Source organism: Mastigoproctus giganteus, chromosome 7, assembly GCF_048544385.1.
Source record: "Mastigoproctus giganteus isolate SK-2022 chromosome 7, ASM4854438v1, whole genome shotgun sequence".
NCBI classification, from domain to species: Eukaryota; Metazoa; Arthropoda; class Arachnida; order Uropygi; family Thelyphonidae; genus Mastigoproctus; species Mastigoproctus giganteus.
Window position 1 is genome coordinate 203,173,234 of NC_143581.1, and position 10,959 is coordinate 203,184,192.

General features: G+C 35.6%; 1 protein-coding gene across 1 annotated transcript in view; it reads right to left on the reverse strand.

The window, feature by feature from the left end:
• Positions 1-5,457, reverse strand: part of LOC150083598 (protein vein-like) — a 335,175-nt gene extending 329,718 nt beyond the window's left edge. Inside the window, exon 1 of the mRNA XM_090378538.1 lies at positions 4,836-5,457. Within this exon, the coding sequence (XP_090234664.1) occupies positions 4,836-5,457 (622 nt within the window). The remainder of the gene's footprint in view (positions 1-4,835) is intronic.
• Between the last annotated feature and the right edge of the window lie 5,502 nt (positions 5,458-10,959).

The window sequence follows — 10,959 nt, forward strand, 5'->3', positions numbered from 1 at the left end:
CCCTGCCTTCCCCAGAAACCTTGGGGATCAGCAGTGGGCGTTAATGGGCAAAGAACGAGTGGAGGCCCGTATACTTGTACGAGTCTACTTCGTTCCAAGTAGAACTGTCAGCATTAGCAGTCTGAAATACAAAATCACCACAACATGACTAATGTAAACAATCGGTATCTTAGCATAAAAACCAAATGAATAGTATACATATTTTTTATACAAACAGTGCATGCACACTGTAAGAAAACTTTACATGTAACAATTGGTACCTCAATGATTTATACATATGCAGTGTTATATTTATTGAAATATGCATGTATATTCTGCCCATGAAAAATTTTCATAATTTATCAAATTACATTCTTCTTATTAGCTACTTCCTTACGCTTACGAAGTCCTCAAAGTCGTTAAATTTAAATATGTATTTCTAAATGTGCTTATTCGTGATCCCAAGTAAGAAACTGTTCATCTACACGTACATATTAATTTTTGGTAAAGTGTAATAAAAACTGATGAATGCTGTAAAAAGTTCACATTTACTCTTCAAAATATATGAAAGAAACTTCTATTTTGTGTGTGGGGGGGATAGTAAGTGGTTTTCCAAGCGAGGCATCTTTTCAAAATTTTTTAATTTTAAACCCATAATAAATGGTCTCAATATGTACTATGTAATTTTCACAATATCAATTAATATATGGAACCATTTAGTCAAGAAGGCACACTGATTTTCATTAATGCAACTATTTTGAAATGGATTGCCTGTGATTTTTTTTTTTTTTTTTGTAAGTGAGAAAAAGAGATTCTTAAAACTCACTATAAAATAATCTATGAAATCTATTTAAAGTCTAAAATCATAAGACAATATAAAATAAGTTAATAAAAAAACGACAATACCACAAATATTTAAGATAAGAAGAACATAAGGTCACATAAGATAGATAAGACACCGGTCATTTCAGTTGTGATCTTCTCTTCCCGTTCGCCAACAAATTTATCTAAAATCTTCATTTAATACAGTGTGATTCAAAATTCATGAAACCCAGCAGAGATGTATTCAGTGGTGGGCGGAGGGGGCATATGCCCCTCTTATCCAAAAATTTGAAATTAAAGAAAAAGAACGCAAGCGTTCTAAAAAAAAAAAAACCCTCAAAACTCTGGTCGCCATGACTCCCCCCTTACGATGATACCTAGACCTGGTCGCCATGACTCCCCTTTACGATGCTACTTGGACCTGGTCGCCATACCCCCCCCCCCCTTACGATGACACATGGATACGCCACTGCAACCCAGACTGTAAGCGTTTAACTTATCATTGACAACTTGATGGAATTTGATTCTGCCCACTGTAGTAGTAGCACTCGTCATCCCCCAGATGTCCAACAGTTGTTTATATGTTAGCTTTCAATCACAAACCAGTAGCGTTTAGTTTACCACGAAGGTGGCAGCACTTCATTTTCCCAGGCACAACACATGCTCATAACTGATCATCTACGATTCACAGATATCTTTCGGACTACTTAAAAAGAGTGGTATATGCCAGAATCCCCGCACATTAGAAGAATTAAAAGTCAATATCAAATCAGAAATTTTCAATGATAACTGGTTAAAACACTGTCAAGTCTCATCAAAGAAAAGAGTGAGATGTGAGAAGAGATTATGGTTACATTTGGTAAGGAGACATTTTTAACATTTATTGCAATCTCAGTTATAATCATGTTTGTAATAATAATTTAAATAAACTTATTGCATCCCCCTATAATATTTATAATAACTTGAAAAAAAACCTTATTGTAATCTCTATTATATAATCTCCATTAATCATCTCTAATTAATAATCTCTAATTATCTCTAAACAATCTCTATATTATTAATAATAACTGAATAAAACTTAAAATATACTATGGTTTGCGTGTCTTTTGAATCGCTCTGCGTTTGAATAATTAAGCAATAAATAAAAACGAAAACAAACTACAGTAACCGAAGAGTTCACAATCTGTTACCTTTTGTCTACTTCTGTATGACTTAGCAATCCCAGATAAGATAAGTTACTCCATGATTAAGTACTTATAGCTCTGATTTTTTTTTTTTATAATTTTACTGAAAAGAATTGTTAATTGTAGAGTGTGAGAAAATTAATTAAAATAGTTAATTACTGGATTTAATTTCATATTAGTCTGCCTATAAGTATTATAGAAAGTCCTTTTATGGTACTTTAAAATGATACGAGCAACATAACCCTCTCTTTAAAAGACGCGAAAAATTTTAATGATCTCAGAGACGGATGGACAAATTATCCTTCCATTTCAAGCGTGTAAATAGCAAATTTCCATTTATGAAAAATTAAGTGTTGCGCTTTTGTTCAACAAAAAAGAAAAGTTTTCGACTATTATTTTATTCTTAATATTAAACTAAACAGATCTAAATATCAGTAATATCTGTAAGCGATGTACGCTACGTCCTATATTCAAACATAACAAACATTTTCATATTAAACTATCTTAATTTGGCACAAGTGTGGTCCACTTGAACCAAAAGTTATGGATTACTCGATTAACTATTATAATTTCAGACAAAATAAATCACTGTTTGCTTCAATGAGTTTATAATTATAGAGTAAAATATGGGTATTTCACTATATGATTACCATACTTTTGAAGAAATTAAAACTGAAAACCAATAATTTCTTGTAAAATACTAAGGTAGACAGACGCCAGTTCTCGAATTGTTTCATTAACTATTAAAATAAACAAACATAAGCACATATTTATATATACATTTCGGTTCATTCACTTATAATAGGGGTCGGCACAGCGGTCTTCCGACACTTAGCGGGCTGCATTCAATTCCATCTTCATAATACAGTACGCAAGACTAGCTGATAAAAAAAAAAAAAAAAAAAAAAAAAAAATAGTACATGGGCACATTTTTTTAATTTCATGATATCAGTTTTACATGATATCACGATTCAATTTTACAATTATTTTATTTAGAGTAGATGTTTATAACCATGACATCCTTCAGACAAAACAGCAAACAATTTTAAAAAATGCAAATATTGTCCATTGCAAGAAGCCTGATAAGAGTATTGCAAACGCTATCAACTTTCTTTCTTGTTACTTGTTTCACTATGTTTTGGCATTTTTGGTTTAATAAGATGGTTTAACTGCCCATCTTTGTGCAGTATTTTAAAACAGTCAGCGAACCACACAAAAAAGGACCGGAGAACCGCATGCGACCCGGCGGTTGTCGACCCTGACTTGTGACATACACGATTTTTTACTCTAAATCGTGAGAAATGAATTGCATTTCAATGCTTTATTTAATAAATAAAGCATTGAAATGTGACAGTTTACGTAAGCAGTCAAACGCATCTTTAAATTTTCGAAAACATTAATATAATGGTAATAACAACAAATAGCGTTTGTTGGAATGTATAAAATATGCAGTCTAAAATTTGGAGCAATGCAAAAAAAAATCTTTTTTTTTTTTTTTTTTACATTGAATTTGCGAATCATAATAGAAATGACACGAAGTCATTAAACGCCGGTCCCCGTTCAGCAGATGCTAAAGCACGTGGCGCAGAACGCGTGATGGAAACGAGCCATGAGAGGAAGCTACAAAAGCCACATTCCCTCTAAACGTTTAAATAAACAAGGAAGACTTGAAATGAAGTTTTGTTCAAATTTAAATGTCGACATAATGTAACGACAGTTCTTTTTGGTTTTTTTTCCCTTTAGTTTTCCAAACCTATGATGCATTGCGACGATACATGATACTGAATGAACAATAGCCTTTCTTCAAATATTACACAACAATTTCATAAATAAGTCACTGCAGCAACGAAAGTTTTCACTTCAGCTCATAAATTTAATTTAACCAACAAAAATTTATTTTTTCATATACTGTATACACCACGAACGGATGCCGTATTCTCTTACAAGTGGCTAATAACAGCAACCAGTCATGTGAATCGCAACATCAGTACGCGGTTGTGATTCCCTCTAATTTTCAGAAATTAACACCACGAAGATTGACCCAAAAAATCAAATGTTCTTTTTGATGTGGTATTAACGAACGCTTTTGAAAAAATTAGAAACCAGGTGTTGACTGAATGACAGAGAGTTTCCACTCGCTTGAGTCAGTGGAAACAAACACACGAGCGCGTGTGCACACCCACAAAGAGGGGAGGGGGAGGGAGTAAGGGAAACACATAGACACTCGTACGCACCCGGCACATGATACGTTGCATAAAAAGGGATACAAAATACCAGATGTAGTCAGTGGACGACCAATCTCCAGATGGCTATGATAAACAGTGTCTGACCTCCCTAAGCCCGCCACTACAGGCGACTCACTGTTTACATCATCATCGTATGAGCGAGGTCATCTAATCGTTTCGTTAAAAGAGCAATGCCGGAGATATGCTTAGCACTCTCGATGCTTGAGATTTTTCACTTTTTGTAATATGTTCCAACGCACTCATCATTTGGAATTGATTACAATAATTATGTATACTAAGAAAACAACAAAAAAAAAAAATATATATATATATATATATAGTATATATATATATGGAACTTCTGATAGGATTTAATTTGATATTCGTGAAGCAACAACTGTAATTTATATTAAAAATTATAATAAAACATATTTGCAAATGTCCATTTAAAATGGGCAACGCGGGTACTTTTCAATGTTTGCAAAATGATACCTGCAGAAAAAAACTGTAGATGTGCATCAGGACTTAAAATTCGTCAAGCTCCTGAATACTTAAATAACTAGTTTTGTCAAAATTGCACTTCGCCATCCATTCTAAAAAATAACAAAAGACAGTTCGTACTCACCACAGCGCCTACATAGAATCTTACGTACAGCCCGATTAGATATCCGGGTGTGCACCTCCGGGGTGGCCACAGCAACGAAGGTGGCAACAGCTGAGTGCCTGGAAGATCGCGGAGCCACAAACACGATATACCGCTGTTCGGGCCTTAAGTCCCGCTCGCGCACAGCTGCCATACAAGCAATGTTTTCTGAGTCGTCCGTACCCCGGCCCACCCTTGTACGATTCACCCGGGGTGGCCGACTGCCTCGACCACCGCCGCTTTTGGCACTGCCACTGTCGCTACTGCCGCTTTTCCTGCGACCGCTGTTCAGTGAAAATTCCACAAAAACATCTGATTTATCCTGAAACACTAAACCTTCCTTCATTTTATAAACCTTTTGAATCCGAAATGAGGCAATAATGGCACTACCTACAGTGTTGTTATTACTGCTGCTGCTGCTGTTGTTCTTGGATAAAGGAAATCCTGTAAATTTTCCTTGGAAAACCACCGGAGATAAGTACGCTTTGGATGCTGGATCAAAACTTTCTTCTTCTACTGCACGAAAGCAAGGGCTGGCCCGCACCCACGGAGAAAAGAGCGCTAAGCCGATGAGCACCAGCCAGCGAAGGGCTGAAGTCCTCATGCCTCCGTTAGTAAGCCTGACTGAGGGCTGGGTGGGAGTGGGGCAGAGCGGGAAGGGTGCCTCAACTTCCACGCAGACATGCTTTGAATGACGCTCGTCGCTTCATGTTTGCGGGAAAGCCCTCAGCGTCAGCTCACACAAGGCAACGTCATGCGCGCTGAACTTGACCTGACAATTTGTCTGCGCACGTCGTATACCGTGTTCTGTTCTCATGTGTGTGTGTATTTGTGACTTGTGTGTGTTGTTTGCAAGTAAACATAACAGGATTTTCGAAACCACAAAATAAATTTCAGCCGCTGCTTACATAAAAATTACTAATATGGACTTGTGAATAATATTACGTTTTTTTTTTTTTTGGTGTTTTTTTTTTTTTTTTTTTGCTAATCTTAATATAAAGTCATTACTCTGTAAGAATACAGAAAAGTTCAAGGCAGCCTATATTTAATCTGTTATTCTTAAAAGCTTATCCCACTCATAAAACACGAAACTGTACTAAAAGCACAAGAAACTGCGAAGTGTCCTATTAGGTACATCTATTCGCGGTCGTTAAAACAACGTTTGAACGAATATGCGATTTATCGTCCATATGCATAAAAATAATAAAAATTGCCAATGCTACATCACAAAGAATAAGCATTGTGATGCAGCATTGTCGATTGTGCGTATAGCTCGCACAGGGGTGGATTCTTTTTAGCCAGCGAAGCCAGTGGCGTATCCAGGTGTCATTTTAAGGGGGGCATGACGACCAGGTCCAGGTATCGTCGTAAAGGGGGGCATGGTGTCCAGGATTTTGAGGGTTTTTTTTTTTTTTAGATCGTCTCCTGCCTTCTTTTTCTTTAATTTCAAAATTTGGTTAAGGGAGGGCATATGCCCCTGCTGCCCACTCCTGAATACGCCCCTGGGCGAAGCTATACTTGTATAAGTCCAGACTCCTTTTCTACCACCTTCACACTTAGCACTGTGATTATTATCATTGTCCTGTCGTGTGGAAAAAGGCCTTGTTCGAATTCTGTCAGACGTGGGGAATTTTATTGGCGTTTTAGACGCGTTCGCATATACATAAGCGCCTGTTGTCTTTACCGTGTCTGTCCGTCTGCATGTAACAACTCAACTCCCAATGAGGTTTTATGAATCATCCCGAATTTCACTAAAATCGGACAAATAGAAATCTGGAGATTTTTATTTTTTTTTCCATAAAATATGCATGTAAAAAAGAAATTCTTAGATTAAATGCAATATTGTTAGGTATAGACAGTCCGCCGACGCTTCCATGTATTATTACAGGAGTCCCGTGATGTGATAATAATGTGTTTCTGCCTTAAGGCTCGTGAACGTGATATAGCTTGTGAAGACAAGATATACAGAGGAAGAGGCTTAAAAAAAGTATATTTGCCTATTTAAAATATTTGCCTATTCACAGTGCTAAGTGTGAAGGTGGTAGAATTTTTTTTTTTTTTCTGACGTTCTCAAAACTAAACTTTGTTAAGTTTAGAGAACGTAAAACTATAGTTTTTAAAGTTATAATCTCGTAATAAACTGATAAGATAACTATATTTACTTTTAACTTCTATTAATCACTTCTAAAAATCGCAGAAAATCAATTAATTTACGGAAAAAATCGAACATACGTGAAATGCATTGCACTGAGTACATTACTTCGAGGCCGAGTCAATCTGCCTTGTAGGCAGAAGAAAATTCTTGTTTTCATAAAAAAAAAAAAAAAAAAAAAATAGGCAAACCGACTAGAGAATACATGCAATTTACAGACATTACGTACTGACGCCTTAAAGCCTTGGTAGCTTTAACACTAAAGCAAACAAACGAACCCTACTCAGACAATCTGACTAGCAAACAAGTTGGGTAACGTACACTTCTTGTTGCGTCTAGGATAGGTGATCTTTTCATTTTCTTAGTCTTCCTCCGTTTCGTTTGCCTATGGATTTCCAATTCTTTAATATTTTTATTCACCCATTATTCTCTGTTTTTCTTATTCTTTTTTTTTTCCCTATCGTATATCTACATATTACGCAACACATTACAATGCAGTGCGTACTACAATGTACGCACTGCATTCGTTTTTTCAGGCGCGTTCGATTTTTTTTAATTAACTTAATTTTTTTGATTTCGGAAATTTAATTGAAATGAAAAGTAAACTAACTCACTTTTTTTGCCAATTTTTTTTTATTAATTTAATAAAAATTAAACAGCCAACCAGATAAAGCGTGTGAATTTTCATCTAAGAAAATAATATAGCATAAAAGTATACAGTAATTTACAGATAAATTACACACTACAGATTGATATTTAGATATAGATTCAGATGTATTTTAAAATTCAGTCCACGCATATTCGCAAGGTAATGTGGTGACAGGCGAGCATAATTTCTGAACAATTAACTAATTAACTTAATTAATTAATTACTAATAAATTAACTAATTATATATAAAAGTAATTCTTCACTGCACCTACCTCACAGTGCAGTAAAGCAATCAACATTTTGTAATGTACGTTACCTAATTTCTATTACATTTTAATAAAAATTGAAATACAACACATATTTAATAGACCTTCTACGATTAATAGAAGTCTATTAATCACAGAATACAAATGCTAATAATTTATTATTGTTTAACTCTCTCATTATGTATTTATTAAACTGATAACAAAAACGAGCTCTGCTCTTCAAAAAATAATCACTTTAATAAGTGAAGTGGATAAACTGAAAATTTTTATTGTACAGTATTCAGATGTGCCATTATTGCCCACTTCTCTAATGTAATAATAATAATAATAACAGACATTTCGACGATGCCATCTGGCCTCAGAAACGATCCAACACATCACCGCAGGATGTAGGGTGATCACCCAGAGGGAGTACAATCACAGACACGACCAGGTGGCCATCAGAAGCTAGCGCAAAAATACCAGCTGATCATCAAAGAAGGTTTACCGTATTACAAGTACGAGCCTCAGGCCATACGAGAGACCTCTACTCACAGACTATACTGAGACTGTATCCTAATAACAGACAAGACGATCCCGCACAATAGACCAGTCTCTCGTCGACAAGAAGGAAATGGCTACCTACCTGATCGACATAGCGGTGCCCAACACCAGCAACCTCCAGAAAACATACGAGGAAAAGATCAGGAAATACTCAGGCCTAAGACAGGAAGTCAAAGATATGTGGCATATGGAACAAGTAACGATCATTCCGATCATCGTGTCAACCACTGGCATGGTGCCAAAGAGCCTCCATAAGAACCTAGCAACAATTGGCCTCCCAGAGAACACTTAGATGGAACTCCAGAAAGTCGCGGTCCTGAACACCTGTAGGGTAGTAAAAGAGTTCCTCGACCAACAGTAATAATAACAGGAATAATAGTAACCAGACACAATCACACAATAAACTAACCCATGAAATTGATACTAGTACCCGTCGCGGGGCAGAAAAACCCCATAAAGGAGAAATAGTTTTTTAATAATAATACAAGTTTATTAAACCATCAAAAATAACAATAATAATAACTGCAGAATTTCTTTATGTAAATTGTAATGAAATTTGAGATAATAAAAATAAAAATAAACTTCCTAAAAGAACCGAATAAGAAAACTTCAGGGAAATGCATCTCCTGGGTAACGAGTTCCGAACGTGCGTAAAAAAGGCACAGTTAAAATAAGAAAAACAATATGAACTGCGCATGCCACTGAATTTTCTGCAAGATGTACTTCTAGTGATTGTACTCGATAATGCTACATACAAAATTGACAATATACACCTGGAAATGAAATTCACGACAGATATTAAGAACTTCTAAACGAAAGAGAGATAAACGAGATATTCTCTCTATCTTGTGAACTCCTCTGACCGTGTGGTCGTCCCGGAGTATAAACAGAAAACTGATTTATTTATATATGCGTGAAACAAAAATATCGAAGGTACAAAAAAACAATACACAACGACACGTCTCAGATGGAAAATGATGAAACACGTTCTGGGAGAATGGGGGGAGCGATTCTTGAACAAACGACCAGTCAGAACACAGCGCGCTGCTTCGTACAGCATGCTTTAAAAAGGCCACTCTCCATACGAGTAACAAGTCGAACACATACGGCAGACTCTCGATTTACCGGGATCGGATTAACAGGGACAATTCAAAACTCCAAATTAAAAAAAAAAAAAATTAACCAGAAATCAAAAAATTCAAGTAATAGCTAAAATAGGTATAAACAGATATTTTGCAAGTCGTAAATAAGCGACAAGAAGTGGCATTATAAGTCGTCATTAGATTAGTGTGCCTATTATCTTGCAACCTCCGCTGTCTTACCCCCGCGGCTCAAAAAAAAAAAAAAAAAAGACCAAATGTTTAGTTTGATAGTGCGTCGCGTCGATTGTTGTGTGCAGCTCAAAAGGACAAATTTTGTTTCGTTATGCATGTCGGGGATGTCGGAATTTTTTTTATAGTAATTTTTTTTTTATTTTATTTATTATTATTTTTTTTTTTGTTTGTTTGTTTAGAAATCGCGAAAATGATGGTCAAAAGCAAGAGTTCTGCTTTCATTTAAACAAAAACTTGAAATTATTCAAAGGTTTGAAAACGGTGCATCCATTAAATCTCTAAAGAACCATTATACTGTTAGTGACCAAACCATACGCGACATTGTAAAAAATAAAGGGACGCATCGTATTGGACAGCGAGTAGTTCTTTATCGTATTGGACAGCGCATGTTAAGTTCTTTAACTATCGACATACTTATTGCGTAGGTTGCTGAACATTTTTCGATGCAGCAAGTCCCCGATTTACGTATATTCGGACTTGCATTACGTTTTTATAATTTTTTTATATGACTGAAGATTTCAAATGAAGGGGACACACATTTCACCATAATGTAACAACTCGAAGAATTCCATCTATCGGTATTATCGCAAATGCAATAAGACCGAGTTTACTACCCGTTTATAATTAGATGCACTAACAGAAAAGTCCAATAACTCGGAAAGTGCAATTTTTTTATGGCAGTGACCTCCAGAAATGTGCTTTAGTAAAATGTGAACTCGCGTGGGTTGATAATAGTGAATTTTCGCCTAACTCCTTTAAGAAAATTTCGTTTTGACAATTATCATGGTGCCCACTAAGAGAATAAGTGACAGCGGTACTAGTAAATCTATCAAGAAAAGGAAAGCGATCGAGTTGGATCAGAAAATTAAAACAATAAGGATGTATGAAAATGGCCAAACATTAACAAGTATAGCGCGGAATTCAGATTTGTCAGTGGCAACGGTGAACACAATAAAGGAGAAAGACAGAATACGAGAAGCGGTCGGCACCAATGGAGGTCAACTATAATATTAACCAAGGTTACGAAATACATACAATTTTTACAGTACAATAACATGCGTTTTTTCTTCCTTTTATATTTTCTTTTCTTATGTGCCACTCCAGCTACTTCACTGCTGTTCCCTAATAAAGTTCTTAATTGAACTTATTAAAAATATATAAC